At 44.7% G+C, this 22459-nt stretch overlaps 1 protein-coding gene across 1 annotated transcript in view; it reads left to right on the top strand.

The window, feature by feature from the left end:
- The first annotated feature begins 5511 nt into the window (after positions 1-5511).
- LOC147105283 (peroxisome proliferator-activated receptor delta-like) overlaps positions 5512-22459 on the top strand; it is a 57082-nt gene continuing 40134 nt past the window's right edge. The window contains exons 1-2 of the mRNA XM_086011476.1: positions 5512-5682; positions 21187-21421. Coding sequence (XP_085867602.1) covers positions 21298-21421 — 124 coding nt within the window. The 5' untranslated portion in view covers positions 5512-5682; positions 21187-21297. The remainder of the gene's footprint in view (positions 5683-21186; positions 21422-22459) is intronic.

Raw genomic sequence — 22459 nt, 5'->3', positions numbered from 1 at the left:
CAGAAAGGCTTACGAGGCCTCCGGACAGACTGACATACCAGAACTGGTAGTACACTTCACCCCGCCGGACTCAAATCTAAACAAGGGGTGAATGTGGTAAACCACTTTTATCGTTCACTATCGTTACACTATAGTTATCACTGTTATATCGTTACTCTATGGTTATCACTGTTCACACTGTTGTATCACTATACGAGGTCGCCTCTTGTCACGCTGCTATACCTGGGCTGACCACTGCTGACTCCGCCCATGACTCCACCTACCTGCCCAGGTATAAAGGTAGTCGACTGGCTGGCATTCCTCCTTGTTGTATCCGATCACCCACGAGGGTGGGCTCTGTTATTTAGCCAATAAAAACCTACAGTTACTATCTTAACTCGTCGCTTTTCATTGGATGAATTGATAGGTATATCAATGCTACCTGTATGTTGGGTTCATCACCAGGTATGCGAGACATGGGGTTGACTCGTTCCTGTGACGCTAGGATCTGGTCGACATGGCGTCGCACAATGTTCTCCCCAACATCCACTGTGTACATTAGTGGCCCCTGCCGTGTGCATATCGTTCCTGGTTGCCATTTCTCTGTTCGGTAGTTGCGGGCCAAGACTGGTTGCCCTACATTGAAGCTCCTTGTCGGCTTCCCATTGATGTGCTGGAATTGCTTATTCTCAACATTTCTTCGTACATTTGGTCTGAGCAAATCCAGACGAGATCTCAACCTTCGGTTAAAGAACATCATGGCCGGGGTCTGGTTGGTAACTGCATGTGTCGCATTTCTGTAGGCTAACAGGAAATTGTCCACCTTATGCTGCAGGGGAATGTCGTCATCGCACATGGCCCTTATACTCTATTTCATATTGGTTCGCCCCTAGAAAAAGGGACCATCTTTGTAGCCGTTGCGCAGTCATCACCGGAACGCCCTTCTTTGGATTAAAGATGGAGACAAGTGGTTGGTGGTCAGTCAGCAAGGTGAACTTCTGCCCGTGCAGATAGTGGTTGAACTTTTTTACTCCCCACACTAGGCTGAGGGCCTCCCTGTCAATCTGGGCGTAGTTACGCTCGGCTGAGGTTAGTGACCGAGACGCAAAGGCTACTGGCCTCTCCAAGCCGTCCGGGAATTTGTGCGAGAGCACCGCACCAATACCATAGGGTGATGCATCACACGCCAACCGAATTGGTAGTGCTGGGTTGAAATGAGCCAACACCTCTTTTGATGTGATCAATTCTTTGCACTTCTGGAAAGCTCGTTTACATTCGTCATTCCACTTCCATGGTACCCCCATTTGCAGTAGGGTGTTCAGTGGGTGTAGTACTGTAGACAAATTCGGCAAGAACTTATGGTAGTAGTTCACCAGCCCGAGGAACGACCTCAGTTGTGACACATTTTCCGGTGCTGGAGCCTTGACTACTGCCTCAATCTTTTCAGGGGACTTATGTAACCCCTCTTCATCAATAACGTGGCCACGATACGAGATCTGCTTCTGGAAAAACTCGCATTTGTGGCGATTAGCTCGGAGCCCATATTCCTTCAATCTAGTGAGCACCTGCTCCAGGTTGGCGAGGTGATCACTGTCATTTTCGCCCGTGACCAGGATGTCGTCCAAATAACACTGGGTCCCTGGAATCCCTTGCAGGACTTGATCCATTGCCCTTTGCCAAATAGCCGGAGCTGATGCTACCCCGAACACCAGCCGGTTGTATTGGTAGAGACCTTTGTGAGTGTTGATCATGAGGTACTGTTTCGAGGCTTCTTCTACCTCCATTTGCAGGTACGCCTGGGCCAGATCAATCTTAGTGAAGCGTTTTCCTCCAAATAGCGAGGCGAAAATATCTTCAATCCGCGGAAGCGGATATTGTACCGTGTGAAGGACTGGGTTCACTGTCACCTTAAAGTCCCCACAGATGCGAACCTCCTTTGGTTCCCCAGGCGTATTACTCAACAACCTCTTCATTACAGGAACGATGGGTGTAGCCCACTCGCTCCAGTCCACTTTGGACAGTACTCTAGAACGTTCCAACCCTTCCAGCTCTGCTTCGACGGCTGGGCGGATCGCATAAAGCACCGGTCTGGCCTTAAAAAAACTTTGGGCTTCCATTTTCCTCTATTTTGATCGTCGCTGTTATGCCTTTTAGTGTTCCGAGTCCCTCCTGGAACACTTCTTGTGCGTCAGTTAGCATTTTTGACAGTTGTCCAGGTGTGACGTCGTCATCCTTTTTGGCACCTACCGTCAGTGCTTGTATGGAATGCCAATCTAACTGTATCTTCCGGATCCATTCACGTCCTAGTAGTGGTGGTCCTCCATCTGGCAATACATATAGGTCCATTTTTGGTGTTTCCTTGCCGTTGTATATCACGTTCACCCTTATTTTTCCTTTGGGGTAGACTTTTTGCCCCATGTACATCTTCAAGACAATCTCTGTATCTCTCAAGGGTATATGTGAGAATAGCCGCTTGTAGTCCCTTCGGTTTATGACTGTTAGGGCTGATCCTGTGTCCAATTCCATTTTCACTTGGACTCCGTCTATCTTGAGCGTGACCCAGATAGTTTGGTGATCCTCCATTTTGATTACATTATGTAGTTTCAGACAACCCAGCTCCTTGCTTCCGGAGTCTGTATCACTTTTCTGTTCGTCTGAACTACTCTCCGTCACCTTATGTACCTTTTTGTACTTCTCCTGTGGAGATTTCTTGCTGCTGGTTTTCTTTCCCGACCTGCAGACTCTTGCTATGTGTCCTACTTTTCCACACTGTCTGCACACTTTGTCCTTGAACCAGCAATCATTATGGTCGTGTGTTGTTCTGCCGCAGCGATAACACTTCACTGCTCCATATGACATTTCATTTGTGCCATATTCTTGCGGTCTCCGTTGTATCTCTGCAGCGCCCCGTGCGGCTGCTTCGTGTGATACTGCCATGCTGAAAGCCTTGTCCAGCGTAAGATCCTTTTCTGATAGAAGCCGTTTCTGGGTTCCTTCACTTTGAAGCCCACACACAAACTTGTCCCTTAAAGTATCTGCTCGTCCTGTTCCAAACTGGCAGTGTTTCGATAGCTTGCGCAGTTCCATTAAATACTCAGCATTACTTTCGTCTTTATGCTGGTTCCTTTTGTGAAACTTAAATCTTTCTGCTATCAGCAGCGGTGTGGGGTTTAAGTGGTCCTGTAGGATTGCCACTATGCTTTCAAAATCCTTTTCCACTGGCGTCTCTGGGGTTACTAGGTTTCGCAGTAAGCCGTACGTTTTTGCACCCATGGAATTCAACAATACCAGTGCTTCCCTGGCATCTGGCACTTCAATCGCCTTGCAGTACACTTCTATGCGTTCTATATATGTCGCCCAATCTTCGACTTCATTGTCGAACGCTGTGACACTGCCACTCTTCGGCATCCCTGGGTGTGGTTAGACTGGCTAAAAATGGCGTCTCCCGCGCTCTCCCTTCTTCTCCGCTGGCTCAAAATGGCGTCTCCCGCGCTTTCCTTTCTTCCCGCGCTCTCCCTTCTTCTCCACTGTGGCTCAAAATGGCGTCTCCCGTGCTCTTCCTTCTTCTCCGCTGCGGCTCAAAAATGGCATCTCCTGCGCTTCCTTTCTTCCCCCGTGGACGCTGCTCAGCCCTTGGACACCGGCCGCGCTCTGCGCGTTTTCCTGTGCGCCTCTCTCGTTGACGCCGCTCGGTCCTGAACCCCGGCTGCGCCCTGTGCACTTTACCCTCTCTCTTTTTTTCTTCCGTTGACGCCGCTCGGTCTTCAACTCCGGCTGCGCCCTGTGCGCTTTACCCTCTCTCTTACCCCGTCGACACTGCTCGGCCTTTTTCTGTGCCGTCGGTCGGCTCCAGCCGCCGCTGTCCGGGAAGGGTCTGCGCTGTACCTGCTGCCAGCCCGCTGCGCTGGATCGTCGCGACTGGAGAACCAAGCCCAGCTCTCCACAGCCTCCTCTGCGATGCTCAAGTCCTGTCTGGATGGTCGACGCCCGCACTGATGGAATCGGCCTTCTTCTGCAGAGTTGCAGGTAGGTTCGAATTGCCTCGTCGCCAATGTTAAATCCGTGAATCTTTAGGTAGTGTGTCCTTCAAATAATCGACAGAGGCTGCAGAGGAACAATCAACAGGTGTTTACTGGATGAGGGTTGCTCTAAAACTAAAAGTACAGATCCCTACTCAGGGTTTATCTACTGGTGTGGTCACTGCCGGTACTACAGTATACAGGAGCTGTAAAAAGTAGTTCTCCCCTTAAAGGTACATACACTACAAACACCACTGTATACTTCCCTCCAATTTAAAAAAAAGAACTGTTCTCCACTACTCTCTGATTTCTGTCCCTTAGCCAATTTCATATCCACTGCCACTGTTCCTTTAATCCCATGGTATCCTATGAAGTCGAAGTGGTGAACTGTTTCTATGAGACTGTACAGGCGTGATGGGCTGAATAGACTCCCTCTGTGCTGATATTACATAGGATTATATAGGCTATACAGCACAGAAACAGGTCATTCGGCCGAACCAGTCCATGCCGGCGTTTATGCTCCACTCGAGCCTTCTCCTGTCTTTCCTCATCTAACTCTATCAGCAGAACCCTCTATTCCCTTCTTCTCCCTCATATGCTTATCTAACCGCCCCTTAAATGCATCTATACTATTGGCTTGAACCACTCCCTGCGCTAGCGAGTTCCACATTCTCACCACTCTTTGGGTAAAGAAGTGTCTCCTGAATTTCCTATACATCCTGCGGTTCTAATGAAGTAAGGAGGGACTGGGGACTGAGGAGAAAGAACGACTCTGTCAAACATCAGATGAGAGACACCCTCTGCATTGTCATACACCTACACCCAGCCATCTAAGTCAAGAAAGAGCTTCATGAACAGTGTTGTTCCATTACAATCAACCTCATCTGAAGCCCGCATCGCCTTGTGGAAAGACCGGCTCGTCAGTCTTGAACAACCCCCAGCGATGGAAATTTTACTTGATGAAAGCCTTTCCCCAGGAGCTAATTGCAACTGGGCAACCTGGAAGTGCCTTAACAGACTTAGGACCGGTGTAGGTTGCTCAAAGGTGTCACTAAGCAAACGGGGATATTCAACCAGCCCGACAACTTGTGAATGTGGAACTGAGGCACAGACTATGCAACATCTCCTGCAATGCCCATCGTTAGAGGAACCCTGCACTGTTGCAGATCTTGCTGAATTCAACAACAAGGCACAAAAATGTGTCCAGTTCTGGCTGGGCTATGTATAGACTGTCCATGGACACAAGAAGAAGACCCTATTTTGAGAAAGGAAGGCAGGCAGACCGACCCCCTCCTCCCCTAAAGTCCAAAAGCAGCAGGGGAGGGCAGGGCAGCGCAGCGGGAGGTTCCCAGGCAGTAACTCTGCAATTTGAACTGCCGCGCTTTCTTCCACCCATTTGTCACCGCGCCGCCTGGCGCGCGCAGCCCGTGACGTCACACCAGGGCCACGCCCCCTGGCCGGGCCGTCGGCTCCGTGTGACGTCAGGACGCGTGAAAATCGCGCGAGGTTGTCACGCCGCATGACGTCAGCGGCGCTGTCACCGCTCGGGCTGCCGCGCACGTAAACATTACGGCCGGGAGAGAGAGAGAGCGAGAACTTTGAGCCGCTTTAAAAGTGAGCGACCAACGGCGGACGCGAGAGTTTCGGAGCCGGCGGCTAGATCTCAACGAGAGAAATGACGCGAGTGAGTCCAGTCAGTTAGGTTTTTTTCTTTTTCTTGGATTTGAATTTAAAAAAGAAAGATTTTTTTATCTCAAACAGGAAGGATGATTGAAAAGCCTCACCGGACAGCCGGGGCTGACGCTGTGCAAGCACTGGAGCTGGCGCCGGAAACCCCGCCTGCGGCTCGCTCTGATTGGCTGGCTCGGCAGCTTCGGCGCGCCCAATTGGCGGTTTGCGCTGCCAGTTAGGAATGTGGCGTCTGTTGGCCGCAGCAGGTTGGGCTGATGGTGGGGTGTTGTTGTTGTTGTGGCGGGCGGGGGTTTGCTGTCGAAGGCAAAGGGAGGGTGAGGGTGAGTGGCCCATGGGCGAGGTCTGAAAACACAAGGCCCGGCGTCTTTTGCCTCCCCTCCCCTCCTCCCTCTGCTTCGCCTCACTTGCAGCTTCTTTGCTTCAAGCTCCAGCTGTTGGGCGGCTTCTCTCGCACTGGAGAACTTTCTAACTCTGAAAGTTTGCCGCGGGGAGTATGGATACCTGACCAGGTGTGAGCCTGGCTCGCTGAGGGAAGAGAAAGGGAGGGGAGGTGGCTGTCCTTTCACAGCACCGCCTCCAACTATCAACCTCTTCCTCCCTGTTCACCCCCCCTCTGGCTGGTGTTTGCCTCATGAATGCCGCTCACTCTGGGATACCGTACAATGACAGCTGGGATTTCTCACTTGTTATGGAATGAACTACATTACAAGCTTTATCTTTGTGAGGTCCGAATCACTGTCTCACCAAGTGGAACAGCCGATGCGATTATAAATGAACTCCAGATGAGAATCAAGTTTTGTACGTCTGGCCTGGGGTAGCGGCTTGTTTTACGCTGTTGAATTACACCACTTTGCATACTTGTTTTGTTCCCCTGACAGTAGAAGGGTGGGTAGCCTTGTTCGAGGTATTTACCAGTATTGCTCTATAATTTACTGTGAATAGCATAACGGTAACCATAGTTGGGAATGTGGGGAATCCCAGGCACAAACTCATGCCTACAGTCCTGCATGGCATTTTAGGAAAAACAGTGCGGTTGCGAGGCTACCCAATAGTATTTACAACCTAAAAGTTCACCTTTTTCCATAAATTGGTTGCACTGGGAAACTTAGTACTATGCTATCCCAAGTGATTTTGTGCAGGCTGGCATTGATCTGTTGTGCATTCCTCTGAGCTGCTTGTACTGTGTCACATGCTGGGCTGCCATAGTTGTAATTTTGTTCTGAGAATTGAACTTGCTGCAAACTTTAATATCAGAATCTATGGGGGCTGATGGAAGAATATATTGTGAAACAACAAACTGTTTTAAACCAAGGTTATACGATGATTAGGATGTAGTGACAATTCATAATCATATAATCGGTGTCCAGATTTTTGCTAATATATGTATAGCGAGTAACAAAGTTTTATAATTAAATGGTGTGGTATTTTTTGTAAAGTAACAGATGGATTTTCATTGCACATCATGATATTGGAGGTCCTTTGTGAATGAATACATATAAAAATAATTGAGTTGAATAGAATTACAAATAAAATGCTGCATGTAAATTCAATTCTATTATACTAATTTGGTCTCCACACCTAAAGAATGAAAAACATAATCTAAAATTGGCTAGTTTATTCTGTGCAGTGATGTTTGATGCAGCTAAATGAATTCTAATTAGGTTATTGCAAAATATTTCTGCTGTTCTATATTGCCAGGGAAAAAAGTAACCCCAGAAAATAGAGACCATTATCTTTCTATGTTGTGGGAGTACTATTTTTCTTAAATAAAACTCTTTTATGAGAGTACTTATTCTAGTTGTGTGCCGTGTGTTACATTAAGGAGGATATTGTGTTATGAAAGCGGAAATAAGGGTGCTATAAGCATCACCTACAATTCATCAGATGCTAACGGCAGTACCATAGGTACCACAGTCATACTTTCTCGGTCTCCGTGTACTCTTTTGATTGGGTGCTTAAACAAATAAACTGTAACTAATAAAACTTTAAATTAACAACTGAAATTAAAATTGTGTTGGCCGGGGTGATGATGCATTCCAGTCCCCGCGGCACCCACCGGTCGCGGAAGGCTTCGAACGTGCCGGTGGACACCGCGTGCGCCATCTCCAGGGCCACCCGGGTGTGAACATGGCTGCGGAAGAGAGGCAGGCAATTGGGCTGAACGACCCCCTCGACCGCCCGCTGCCTGGACCAGTTAATGGCCACTTTGGCCAGGTCCAGGAGCAGTCCAATGAGGAGGTCCTCTGACCCGCCCGCTCCCCTCCGCACCAGGTGACCAAAGATCAGGAGCGTGGGACTGAAGTGCAGCCAAAAATCAAGGAGCAGTCAGTCTCGGTGTACTCTTTTGTGCACACTTAAAACAAATCAACTGTAACTAATAAAACTTAACAAATTTAATTAAAATTTCGTTGGCCGGGGTGATGATACACTCCAGTCCCCGCGGCACCCACCGGTCGCGGAAGGCCTCAAGCGTGCCGGCGGACACTGCGTGCTCCATCTCCAGGGCCACTCGGTCTCAGTGTATTGCAGAGCTCTTGCTGTGCTAAATAGGTTGACCAATACTTTTTTTGCTAGAATGCAAACAAAACAATTGTGCCACTAGTCTGAAATTGAGCTTAAAAGGTGTTGAATTGAAGAATACCTATAAAATCCCTATTTGCACAAAAAATGTATGAAATTGTTACTGTTGATTTATTAATTGGCGTTTTGCTGAGAGAGAGCAATGGTTTTGGTCTTGTTATAATCCTGTTATGCAGTAGCTTACAAGTATAGTTATGTAGTTATTAATATAGTTGTGTGTAATTAAAAGACACTGGAATTAGAAAAGGCACTGGCCAATCAAAAAGAGAGATGGTTGCATGGGGAGTGGGGCAACACTTCATTAAGAGAATCCATTAAAAATGTGTATGAAGCTGTAATTCTAATGAGTGTAGGTGCATTTGACTTTGGAAACCTGCCACTTTGACAGTACGTTCATTGCAATGTGGTGAATTACTAAAGGTTGGAGAGGAACAGAATAAAAATCAGAATGGATTTAGAATCTCAATTTACTCTAAATCTTCAAAAAATACTGAATTTTCATACTTTAATAAATAATGGACTGATACAAACACTAGACAGCGAAACCTGGATTTTTGGCAATTAAATTGATTTCTTCTCTTTCCTACTCCATCGCCCACTCCCCACCCCCTGACCAACATGATGTTTTTGACACAATGTCTCAAAAGTATTTTTATTTCCTTTCACCCCAAAATGATGTACTTGGTGCACAACATGCAAAAGTGATCATTTGGAGCCCGCAGGTATTGGACTTTGACTATTGAACCCTTCCGCAGTCTGGCTCGCACAGAGACAAAGTTTGCCAATTTCTGTTAGACCATCTGCAGCCAGAAGAGCACGGAGAGGAGAATCCTTTTGCACAATGTTTAAGTGTTCAGGGTTAAATAAGACCTTTGCAGTTGTTATATAAATTAGCATAAAGAAATATTAAAAAAGGAACTTGGGGGATATAAAATAATGTAACAGTATTCAACATGCATTTATCTTAAATGATAAAATGGAAGTGATGTCATTGCAAGAGGTTCTAGGTCTCTGATTTATAAAATGTTGATAAGATATTAGTTTCACTAGAGTGGATTAAATTCTAAGTAAACAGAATGAATATTGTCCCTTTACAGGAACTGTGGACAGTGTAATATTTATTCTGCAACAGAAGCACCTATTGTTTTGCCCTGTGGTTGTTGTAAACGAAATATGCTTATGAAATAAAAGTATAATAATTGTTGCCAGTACTTGTATAATTGGATATGTATTACTGATTTGTGGAAGTAATTACATTATAGGTTGCTCTTTTGTGTTGTTACAAATGGTTACTGTGCAGAAAGTGGAAATGGGGGTTCTGCTCCATTCAGCACTATGTCTCAGTCTTATGAATGCTTTGGTGGCTGAAATCGTATCTGACTTGGTCAAATGTGAAGCTCGATCCTACTTCAGCATGTTATATGGTTCTTGAACTGGATCCAGAAGCTATATTCACACAACAGTTCAAATTGTAATCCATTTCCAAAGGTCTTTAGTAAGCTTGAGTGTACAGAGATCACTGGCCTACTGTGAGTTTGTGAAATTGACCTGAAACTGACAGGTTAGTTGTTGACCTGGGAAATCTTGCTGTAGTTTCAGCAGAAATAAACAAACACCGTTTCAAAAGCTGATACTGAAAAGGCATTTCAGACTAGCGTTGCAATTTACTGCAGCATACTTGAGTTGCATAAATATTTTGACAATCATTGTTTTAAATTGCTAAATATAGAAGTATGTTAGGTTGGAATTATTCAGACATGGCCACATATTAAAGCATGACTCTTAAGTTTTGAATTCTTTTTCCTTTTTACCTGAGATGGAAGTGAGCTGAAATCTGATTTAAAAAAAAAAAAAAAAAAAAAATTCCATTATGATACGTAACTGCCATTATCTTTATTTTGTTTAATGTCAAGTAGAATTTACATGGGAGGCGTGGGAAGTGTCGCACAGCATAAGGCCAGTATGCCAACCTGAGTCTGCTAGATCACATAATCCAGAGTTGAGGATATGCTTTCTAATTGTTTAGATTAGAAGAATTGATTCATCAGTAGTCCTGTAGGACCAGACAGGATGTTTCATCCAGCCTGCAATGTTCTCTTATTTACTAAGCCCAACACACTGCTGCACCTAATCGACCAAACGAGAAGTGAAGTCTAAACAGCTTTGGTGCACAATAAGGTCCAGCGTCATATGCACGAATGTTCACTATAAAGCTGCAGCTATACTGCAGCAGGTGTGAAGCTGAAGCAAGACAAGACCAACTTCTGTGGTCTTTCACCCTGTGCTTAAATGTGATTTGGGTGATTTGGCTCATGAATTACATTACATTACATGGTTGATTTAATTAAGTGCTACATCAGGCAAACTAATGTAAGTGGCCTAGAAGCTGATTATTCACTATGATGTGACCTATACAATTTTAGGCTGTTATTACCACTGAAGACATATATTTGACCCACAGAACAAGCGCATTTAGGCATCCTGGGCTCAGTCGAGTTGTGCAGCACCAAGCTTCCCTTGAAGTCCTTTTTAACATTTGTGTGGCACGTAAAGTGATCATTTATTGCTAATGAACATAAACAATTTATGGTCCTCCAAGGCTTAATGCTGAGACCTCATTACAGGCTGAAAGTGTTTATCGGCCTTGTGTAAGTGGTTTATCATATGAATATGAAGTCATGTAAATAGACTCTGCAATGACTTTGCCAAATCACATGTGCTAACTAAATTTGAAGCAACAAGTGTTTCAACTAGAGTTAAGTGTAGTTTGATTGCTTAATAACTAAATATGCCATGAAGTTATTTAGTGAATTTGAATCTTGCTCTCCCAGCTGGAAGAGGGTGCGAGAGGTTCTTGGAAGAGTGAAAAAGAAAATGGGTATAAAAAGGAAGTTTAAAAAAAACGCAAAAGACACTACCCTGATGGATCAGAAATAAAGTACCTGTCTCTGAACCCAACTGAATAGGGAGTTCCCAGGTTTCATCTCAGCCTGTGACAAGTTGGCTGATTGTCTCCACCATGCTGTGGTAGAGGTGTCATTGTTAGCCACATCTCTCTGTCAGAAGAAGGAAATGTGTCCAGGTTGCCCCATCCTGATCACTAGCCAATAAACTATTCCAAGTCTGTGGCCAGCAGGTAAAGGTAGGATTGTGTTTGGCTGTGATCCTCCACAGTTGAATAGTCTGGCAGTCACTGTCAAGACTTATGAATAATGGACACTTTGGTGAGGTGTTGGGAGGACAACTGACCCCTGTGAAACTACTCTGAGAAAAGAACAACTGAACATCCAGTCTATTCCTGCTCTTACATAATTTAAATTCATATCCCCGGTCCTCCCCAATCTGTTAAACTGGAATAATTATCAGTAGGCACACTATCCAGCCCTTTAATTATTTTATAGACCTCTATCAGGTCACCTTTACATCTACACTGCTCTAAAGTAAATAGACCAAGGACCTTGACTCTGTGTAGCTGAGGTTCTTTAAGCTGCATCACCCATCATGTGGGGGACCAAAACTGAGCACGGTACACCAGATGCGGCCTGACCAGCGACATACACAATGAAATTGGCCCTTGTATCGCCAATCTTGTCAAAAATATAAGAATCTTTTATTTAAAACTTGTATGAAAGGTGAAGGTGTGGCACATATATAACCTCTCCTCAATAAAGATAGTTGTGCTCAATAGTTCATTTGTAACTAAGCATTCCTAGGTATAATCAAGTGGTAAATGAGCTAATTGATTTACTTGAAAGTAAAATTCCATCCCAGCGTCTTCCATAATGGAGATATTAATGTTTTTGTAATGAAGTGATTTTGGAAATGTGCTTGGAAATGTGCATGGTAATGCTCCTTCAGTGCCTTAAAGGAGAACTCACTGGAGGAGATGGGGTTGACACTCGGGCATACAGATTGGAGGTCTTAAATTCCTAGTGCATGTTGAGGAAGCTGATCTTGGCTGGGAAGGTTCTAGGGTGCTACAGTTGCATCCTCGGGTTAGGCAGAGAAAAATCATCCACTGTGCCTGCTCCTGACTGTTATTCGTTGATGCTACATGTGTTGATGTCAGGTGAGGGCAGGGTTGGTCTTTATGATGCCTGCCACAGTTGAATAGCCTGCTGGCATTCACTGTCTAGGCACACACATGAACAGTGGCTGCTTGCAATGCTGGAGCTATACTCTAGTGTAAGTCTTCTACCTTAGGGAGATAATTGCGGGGGCGGGTGGTGGAAATAAAGGAATGTGCGCCGTGGCATTGATATTCGGTCTTCAGTCTGGGTTCTTGCCAATCACCCAGCCAGGTCCCAGGGTGGCGAGCATATTCGTGAAATTGACTTCTCCCTCAGGCAACGGAACTTCCTCATAATGGCTCTTAATAGAAAGAAATTCTTATTTTTTAATAGTTTCTTGTATCTCTAGCCTGTATATCAGAAAAAAAACTTTGGGCTTGCAGATTTTGAATTGTTTTAATCCTAATGCTCTGCCATTTAGATTGAGAACCAGGAGTCCTTTGGAGAGAGCTCTGATCATGAACCTTGCTTATAGTTGTCACTGAGGTAGTGCTCAGAGCTTCCTGATACTAACAGTAATTTAGACTCTGAACCAGAACAGGCATGAACATAGAAACATAGAAGATAGGAGCAGGAGTAGGCCATTCAGCCCCTCGAGCCTGCTCCGCCATTAAATGAGATCATGGCTGATCATCCAAATTCAGTACCCTGTCCCTGCTTTCTCCCCATATCCCTTGATTCCTTTAGCCTTAAGAAATATATCTAACTCCTTCTTGAATATATTTAATGAATTGGCCTCAACTAACTTCTGTGGTAGAGAATTCCACAGGTTCACCACTCTCTGGGTGAAGAAATTCCTCCTCATCTCTGTCCTAAATGGCTTACCCCTTATCTTTAGACTGTGACCCCTGGTTCTGGACTCCCCCGCCATCGGGAACACCCTTCCTGCATCTAGTCTGTCTAGCCCTGTTAGAATTTTATAAGTTTCAATGAGATCCCCTCTCATTCTTCTAAACACCAGCGAGTATAAGCCCAATCGACCCAATCTCTCCTCATACGTCATTCCTGCCATCCCAGGTATCAGTCTGGTGAATCTTCGCTGCATTCTCTCCATGGCAAGAACATCCTTCCTCAGATAAGGCGACCGAAACTGCACACAATACTCAAGGTGTGGTCTCACCAAGGCCCTGTACAACTGCAGCAAGACATCCTTGCTTCTGTACTCGAATCCTCATTAATGCAAAAAATCTGAAGCATCTGTGACGAGCAAGTGTGTGGTGATTTGAATCGAGCTGTTTCTAGTCATCTCATTTGAACTCAGTTCTGTGGAACTGGTTGAAATTTTCCTCTAAGCCACACCTATATTTAAATCCAGATCCAAAAAGCATTGAACTATGTGTGCAATTGCACTGCTAACTTTATTTTGTTATTGAATTGTCATTATTAAAAAGTAAATAACAGGAATAAACATTTGAGGTGCTGTAAAAATTGACCTGTATGACATTCTATTGTATAATCACAAGTGGTGGTTAAAACTGATGACCAGACTACATTTGCCTTGCGGGTATTTCCTTGTATATCCAAATTCCTTCTCCTGTTCCCTTTCCCCTGGGGTGGGAGGAGCCACAACTCTACCTCCCAAAAACGCAGTTCCTCAGGATCATTATTAAGATCATGGAACAACTCTTCTCTCTTTATCCCCCCTGCCTTTCTCTATGTAAAATTTGTGGCACACACCTTTCCCTGGCTGAGTGGATGGTAGGTGGTACCTGCTCAGGTGTCCGACCGTAGACAGAAAGACTTGCATTTATATAGCGCCTTTCACGACCACTGGACGTCCCAAAGCACTTTACAGCCAATGAAGTTCTTTTTGAAGTGTGATCGTTGTTGTAATGTAGGAAGCGTGTTAATCAGTTTAGCTGTTGGCAAGTGCACAGGAGCCATCGGGGTGACTCCATCTCTTATTCTTCCTGCTTCCCCACCCATTGCTTTCTGAGATTACCACTTCATCTTTGCTCATCAGCTGCCCTTAAGCTCAGCTGAAATGGGGAACAGCAAGTGCAAACTTTTCTACCGTTACTTGCAAGTACAGTTTGCTGGTACAACAAGGAGGTGCGTCATTAGATGGCAGTCACTGTCGAGACTCCTGAATAATGGACACTCTGGTGAGGTACTGGAGGCCAACTGACCCCTGTGAAACTGTACCCCAGTGAGGAAATTAGGGCCTTGGGGAAAGCGAGGGAGGAAAAATGCAGAGATAGTGCGCACTTTCTCCCCTGTACTAACAGTGGGGAGTTTTGTCTGCCAACCGTGCATGTTGGAAATTGACGGGCAGAGAAAGACTAGCTGGTCCGTGAAGCCTACCCCACACCATGATGGCTGGAGCATAATGACTAAACCCTCCCACCTCCCCCGCAGGCGTGTAATAATCTAGCAGAGGCGAAAAAACATAAGGACAATAAGGGGAAAAAATACTGGCAAATTCCTCTGACCCCCTCAGGCGATTGAAACCAGTCCAGGAGATCACATGGACTAAGTGTTATCTGTAACATTTTGTATCAGATTTACAATGTCTCGTCATAAATCCATCCTTTACTTGGGGAAGAGTTTACTACACTTCAGCTATAAATAATCCAGTAATTTTTAATTTTTTCATTTTTTTAAATCTCTGCTACAACCAAGACTTCTGTAGGGTACAGTACTTCAGTAAGTGGACTTTGTATATCAGCTCAAACAGTGGGTGGGAGCAGGCTATTTCCCCAGGGCCACATCACAGCCTAGCCAATCCTATCCTTGCCTAATGTGTACATATACACACTTTTCAGCAGAGGTCACTTCAAAGCAATCCGGAGTGGGAATACTGACTGTTTGTTTTATTCCCCCTCCCTAATTGAGGCCAGTTGTAGTTCCCTCTCTGCTGGCAACCGTTAACTCAGGACAGGCCTGGTAACTTTCTGCTCCTTGTAGGTCAGTACCACAACACACACTGAATCCCACACAAATACAGGGTCAGTCTCATCTCTTTGTTACACATTCCTAACAAACCCAGTACTTGTGAGTTCTCCTGTCATGCTGCCTCCTCAAGGGTTTGACATTTTGGAAAAAGAATGACAAATACTGATCGCAAGAGGACATGGCAAAGACATTTAGGCCCATAGCAGATGATTTTTACATGTGCACCCACACTCCAGTTGCATTTAGTAGAAAATGCCCCCATGAGAGTGCATGTGGTCCAATCACCTGCAAAGAAGTAGTCTGATGGCTCAGTGGGAAATTATGGTGTGATATTGAGCCATGTAGAGGAGGAAGATTCTGGGCTTGATCCGTTTTCTGTGCTGTTTGTTGATCTCTGATGGGCCATTCTAGATTTGCTACAATTGGCTTTAGTGGTCCTGAAATTGTGCCGGAAAAATCAGCCAAGGATTCTGCACCGGAATGCTGTCTGATGTTCACTACTGAAACATGCATACATGTTGATGCTGAGCAAGAATGGGATTGGGCTCCGGCCCCAGGCGTTTTATAGCCTGCTCACATATGCTGTTTAGAAGTGTTGACATGGAACAGTACTACAGTATGAATTGCTGCCTACTGAGAGGAATTCCTTTACTAGACATGTTTCAGTACTTTGATGCCCGGTGTCCCTATATCCTCGATCTATCCTCAGTCACAAATTTATTATTTTTCTATCAGGGCCTCTTTTCACTCAAGTAGATGTTGATGTATAATAAAGTTCCTCACAGATTTACTGTTATTCCAAAATCTCTTACCAGAGTATTGCACTTTTGAAGACATATTAAAATTGTAATTAAAAAAAAAGTTAGTTAATTAACAGCAGCTTTTATTAGTTGAGGGCCGGCAGTCCGTGTGCTCAGTGTTTCATTTGACGACTTTAGCAGTATTGTTCTCATTTCTCAACTTGGCTTCAACTACAGAAGCACATAGATGTATTTTCTTGCACCACATATGAAGCCCACAGTTTCCTCCAACAAGATTTGCTGATGTGGAAGATACCTGTATGGTTTGGAAGCCTAGTATAGCAAATTTACTGCAACTCTTCAGTTCAATAAAACAACAGCCTTTACTTGTACAGTGTCTTTAGCATAAAACAATGTCCCAAGGTGCTACTCAGATGCATAATCAAGGCTCCAAGCCAAAGGTGGAGATGTTCGGACAGGTGACCAAAAGCTTGGTGTAAGAGGTAGGTTTTAAGGAGGGTCTTCAACAAGGAGAGGGAGATGGAGAGGCAAAGATATTTAGGAAGAAAATTACAAACCATGAGGTTTAGGCGATTGAAGGCATAGCCACGAATGATTGGGGGAAGGGAGGGGAATGCACGAGGCCAGAGTCCGCGTGTTCGGGGTTCGGGGGGGGTTATAGGACTGGAGGCTGTTAGAGATGAAAGGGTGAGGTCATGAAGAGATTTAAACATGATGAGAATGTTAAATTGGAGGCGTTGGGGGCCGGGCGATGGCGAGCATGGCAGTGCAGGTTTGATGGGAAAGAAGAGTTTTTTGAGCTGAAGTTTAAAATTCCTAACTCCTGGTCGTCTGTTTACCATGATACAACAACAACAACAACTTGTATTTATTTAGCATCTTTTAACGTAGTAAAACGACCCAAGGCGCTTCACAGGAGTATTATAAGACAAAAAAATTTGACACTGAGCCACATAAGGAGAAATTAGGGCAGGTGACCAAAAGCTTGGTCAAAAAGGTAGGTTTTAAGGAGGGGCTTAAAGGAGGAAAGAGAGGCGGAGAGGTTTAGGCAGGGAATTCCAGAGCTTAGGGCCTAGGCACAGAAGGCACGGCCACCAATGGTTGAGCGATTATAATCAGGGATGCTCAAGAGGGCAGAATTAGAGGAGCGCAGGTATCTCGGGGGGGGGGGGGAGGGGGGCGGCTGAAGGAGATTACGGAGGGGCAAGGCCATGGAGGGATTTGAAAACGAGGATGAGAATTCTGAAATCAAGGCGTTGTTTAACCGGAAGCCATTGTAGGTCAGCGAGCACAGGAGTGAGGGGTGAACGGGACTTGGTGCGAGTTAAGACACGGGCAACCGAGTTTTGGATGACCTCCAGCTTTTGTAGGGTAGAATGTGGGAGGCCAGCCAGGAATGTGTTGGAATAGTCAAGTCTAGAGGTAACAAAGGCATGGATGAGGGTTTCAACAGCGGATGAGCTGAGGTAAGGGCGGAGAGGGGCGATGTTACGGAGGTGGAATAGGCGGCCTTAATTATACTGCGGATATGTGGTCAGAAGCTCATTTCAGGGTCAAATGTGACGCCAAGGTTGCGAACAGTGTGGTTCAGCCTCAGACAGATGTTAGGGAGAGGGATGGAGTCGGTGGCTAGGGAACGGAGTTTGTGGCGGGGACTGAAAACAATGGCTTCGGTCTTCCCAATATTTAATTGGAGAAAATTTCTGCTCATCCAGAACTGGATGTCGGACAAGCAATCTGACAATTTAGAGACCATGGAGGGGTCAAGAGAAGTGGTGGTGAGGTAGAGCTGGGTGTCGTCAGCGTACGTGTGGAAACTGATGCTGTGTTTTTGGATGATGTCACCAAGGGGCAACATGTAGATGAGAAATAGGAAGGGACCAAGGTAACGATGCAGGAAGAGAAGCCGTTGCAGGTGATTCTCTGGCTACAATAATAGATGAGAATGAAACCAGGCGAGCGCAGTCCCACCCAGCTGGTCGACAGTGGAGAGGCACTGGCGGAGGATGAAGTGGTCAACCGTGTCAAAGGCTGCAGACAGATCGAGAAGGATGAGGTGGGATAGTTTACCTTTGTCACAGTCACAAAGGATGTCATTTGTGACTTTGATGAGAGCCACAGTTTTGGTACTGTGGCAAGGGCGGAAACCTGATTGGAGGGATTCAGACATGGAATTGCGGGAAAGATGGGCATGGATTTGGGAGGCAACAACACGTTCCAGGACTTTGGAGAGGAAAGAGCATGATACCTTTGCAGCTGTCTATTTGCTCATGAATTCCCTTCTATCTACCTTTGCCCCGGTCCCCAGCCAAACCGTTACTGTCTCCAGTATGGCCCTCTTATTTATTCCCTCAAACCCAAAGGGCATAGACTTCAATTTACCTGGCGCACAATTGACTTAGCTATCCATCACTGGGTCTAACTGGACTATATGAAGCTCTACTGGGCCTCACTCACCTCTGCCCCCATGCTAGCTGATATGATAAATGGTTTCCACTCTGCTGGGATTTCCTTTCAAAACCATCATCACGCCGCTCTCCTCAAAAAGAAACTATCCTCGACCCCTCTGTCTTTGCAAACTATTGCCCCATCTCCAAAGTCTCTTTCCTCTCCAAAATGCTCAAACATGCTGTTGACTCCTAAACCCATTCCCAGCTTTTTGGCAACTCTCCAAGCAAGTTTTCGCCCTGCCACAGTACTGAAATGGTCCTAACCAAAGTCACTCATGACATTTTCTGTGACTGATTGTGGTACATTATTCTTGGCTTTCATTCCTCTCAACCTCTTGCAGCCTTTGACGCAGTCGACCACACCATGCTTCTCCACGCCTCTCTTCTGTTGTTCAGCTCAGTGGGATTGCTCTCACTTGTTTCCATTCATAACTATCAGATTGTAGCAAGAGCATCTCCGGAAATGGTTTCTCTTCCAGTCCTTCCAACTTTTACCTCTGGAGTCCACCAAGGATCTTTTCTTGGCCCCTTCCTCTTCCTCATCATGGCCCCTTTTCTTGCCTCTTCCTCTTCTACACACAAAAGACATCATCTAGACACAAAAGGCATCAAGGGGTATGGGGAGAGAGCGGGAATATGGTATTGAGATAGAGGATCAGCCATGATCATATTGAATGGCGGAGCAGACGCGAAGGGCCGAATGGCCTACTCCTGCTCCTATTTTTCTATGTTTCATCTACATGCTGCCCTTTTGGCGAGCATAATCCATAGATATTGAGTCAGCTTTCACATATAAGCTGATGACAGCCAGCTCTACATCTCAAGTACCTCTTTCATCCTCCACTGCTTCGGTGTCATCAGACTGCTTGTCCAATATCCAGTCTTGGTTGAGCTGCAGTTTCCTCCAGTTAAACATTGTGAAAACAAAAGCCATCATCTTCAACTGCCCCCTCCGGCTACAACCTCCCTAACCTTGGTACTGACTCCATCCCCCTCTCTAGCCACTGTCTCAGGCTGAACCAAACTGCTCACAACCTTTGTGACCCCCAAGAAGAGCTTCCAAACCCCATATCGTGTCCATCACAAAGACTGCCTACTTTCACATCTGTAACATCACCCGACTTTGCCCCCGACCTCAGTCTATCTTTGTCACCATCTGGACTGGGCTATTAAAATGAATTCTTCAACCGTTGGATCTCATTTTTATTGGTATGTCTGATAAGAGGGCTTAATGGGTTTGGGTTGGTTTATAAACTCCTGAAGTGATCAGTGGACTTTTTCCTGACCTCGTGGTTTATAAAAACTTTGGTTTCCATTTTTGTAGTGGCTACTCTGCTTTAAATTTATGGTTGACTATATTTTGTTATTGGAAATATAAGTTGGTACTCCAATAATTGCTGTTGAATTTTGCCTGTATTTATGTTTGAGTGTCATGCTTCATTCTGGTATTTACTACAAATGATTTGATAGTTTTTAAGTCTTGTATTTGTATATTTTTTGCAGTAATTTTTTTTGTTATGCATTTGTTTAAAATTCTGAACAAAAATAGTGAAGACCCCAGGTTTGGTTCCCAATCTGTGCTAATTTGCTTGGTCTCAGCTCGGGGAGTGATGGAAGGACTACAGTTGACCTTTGCTTCCCCTGGGTGAGGTAGGCAAAACTTGGCCAAGTTCTGCTTTTTGATCCGTGTCCCGTGACCAGTGCTATAAATGTGGATGATGGGTGAGGATAAAATCTAGCTTGGCAGTGATGCTCCCTGTGGTTGAATGGCCTGCCAGTGCTCAGAAATGAAGAATGGTCTCTTGGGCAAAGTACCAGAGGCGCTGCCCACAGAACAGTACGGCAGCAAGGAGTCGATGGTTTCAGCAGAGGAGGGGGGAAATTCCTCTTCAATCTATTGCCTCTTGATTTCTGTTCCTCAAATTGAGTGTCAAACACTAGGTTTGTCTAAAGTAAAACAGAGGCATTGTAAACCTACTAAAATTCTTGCTTGAATTTGTTTCATGTGTGTCTTAAATCCTTTACACACATGCTTTAAAAGTACTTGTACTTGAAAGTCTTTGTGCAGACCAGTTTTCATTCCATCAGCAAGTACTGCAGAAATTTTCATTTTATTTTCACCACTTTTTGTTTTTGTGCCAAATCAGACACCACATGACATCTTTAGTTAAATGGCTGACCCCAAAGCAGCCAGCACAGAACTGCAGGTGTGTCAGACTCTGTACAACAACAACTGCCACAAATAATTGTTTGTGATTGATGGGTCATAATCTGCTGCAGGTACCAACTGTTTAAAGGAAAAGTATGTTGTAAACTTTAAAAATGTACATTTACTTGTCTTCATCTGTCTAGAGATTTTTTAAAAAAAAGAGCCATATACAATATTATGACATGTTGAGCCTGTTGTGGCTGCTTCTGAAAGTAGGTAATATGTAGCTGTGTGAGAACATGTGCATGAAGTTCTGTCAGCATTTTCACATTGTGGTGTGAAGAAGCTGCAGGAATGGGCCTCTATTTTAATTAAAAATGATACATACGCATGTGCCTGTAGGTTAATTTGCCACTATTATAAATAGTGATAGAAAAGAGAATATTTCTATCACAAACAGATCCAATGTAAGAAGTACAAGTCATTCTGTCTCTTTTTTAAAGGATCAGTACATGGCCCTAACCCAGCTTCAGTGACATTTATTTGCTGCAGGGAAACGTGTTCTAAAATTATATGTTTGTATCTCATCAGGTCTGTGAATGTTTTGTATCGGGGCTTTGACCAGTTTGTGCTTGTGCCAGCAATGCACACGTCAAGGATATGACTCAAGAGTCAGATTGCTGAGGAAGTGGGTAGTAGGTCATGGAAAAGTTACAGGATGCGTCATCAGATTCTAAGGAGGAGGGGGATGATGGGATAGATTCAAAGACCACAGAATATGAAACTCTGGGACCAGATACTCAAATAGCTTCCAGTAGTCAAACAGGTAATGAAATAATGTTGCGGTGCTTTAAAACAAAAAGTAAGTGTTATAGTTATTGTATCATTTATTAGCAGTGCTCTAACTTTGAGAGTAACTAAGGGTAAGTAGCATTTAGTTGCTAGTTAGCTGAATATCTGAGGGAAACTTACATAAATCCTGTAAATAAAAATGAATATAGTACAGTTTTCTTGTAGCTAGCTTAGAGTATTGTTCTTTGATTCTGCTCCCCCTAAGAATATGGCATGTACTGGTGTCCTGTTTATATGTAGCTATCTATACCAAGATAATGGAAGCACATTAACTTTGGAATGGCTTTATTGATTGCTACTAATTTTGCAGATAAGTTTCCTGTAATTTAGATTTCTGTGTTATCATGCTGGGATGAATTTAACAGCAGTAAGTATTGTGTTTATAAAAATAATTTTTGAATGATAACTCTAAAATGATTTCATGGGGCACTGAGTTATCACTCTAACTTCACTTTTGGAACTTGGACTCAAATATAGCCCACGTTAATTGGTTGAAAAACTGGTCATTCTGCAAACTGCAAGTGTCCTTCATGGCATCAGATTGGGCAGTGTCAAAACCATTTCCTGGTAGAGCAGAATATTGGTATAATGTGGTACCAATTGCATGCCTCACATGGAGAAGGACAAAGATGGCAGCAGGGCAAGTAAAACAATTCCAACTGGTGTAACGAGAGGTTGTCCTGATGACTCAAAGGTCGAGTCTCCATCTCAGAGCCGTACGTACCAGAAATGGCATAGGTTCATTTCCTGGTTTCGGCTGAGTTAACTGACTTCATCCAGGATCCTAGTTGCCACAACATTTTGTGAAGATAAAAATCTGCTCCTGATCACTGTACAGCAATCCCTTACTGGAAGCCTGCATGTGTGGATGCTGAGTGAAGTCAATATTGGGCTCCGCAGTAATGTTCTCAATAATTGGATAGAAACATAGAAAACATAGAGATAGGAACAGGAGTAGGCCATTCGGCCCTTCGAGCCTGCTCCGCCATTCAATGAGATCATGGCTGATCTT

This window comes from Somniosus microcephalus, chromosome 18, assembly GCF_052327205.1.
Source record: "Somniosus microcephalus isolate GS21.2 chromosome 18, FLI_Smic_1.0, whole genome shotgun sequence".
Classification (NCBI taxonomy): Eukaryota; Metazoa; Chordata; class Chondrichthyes; order Squaliformes; family Somniosidae; genus Somniosus; species Somniosus microcephalus.
Note: the sequence above shows the minus strand (reverse complement) of the source record. Positions and strands in the feature narration are given on the sequence as shown.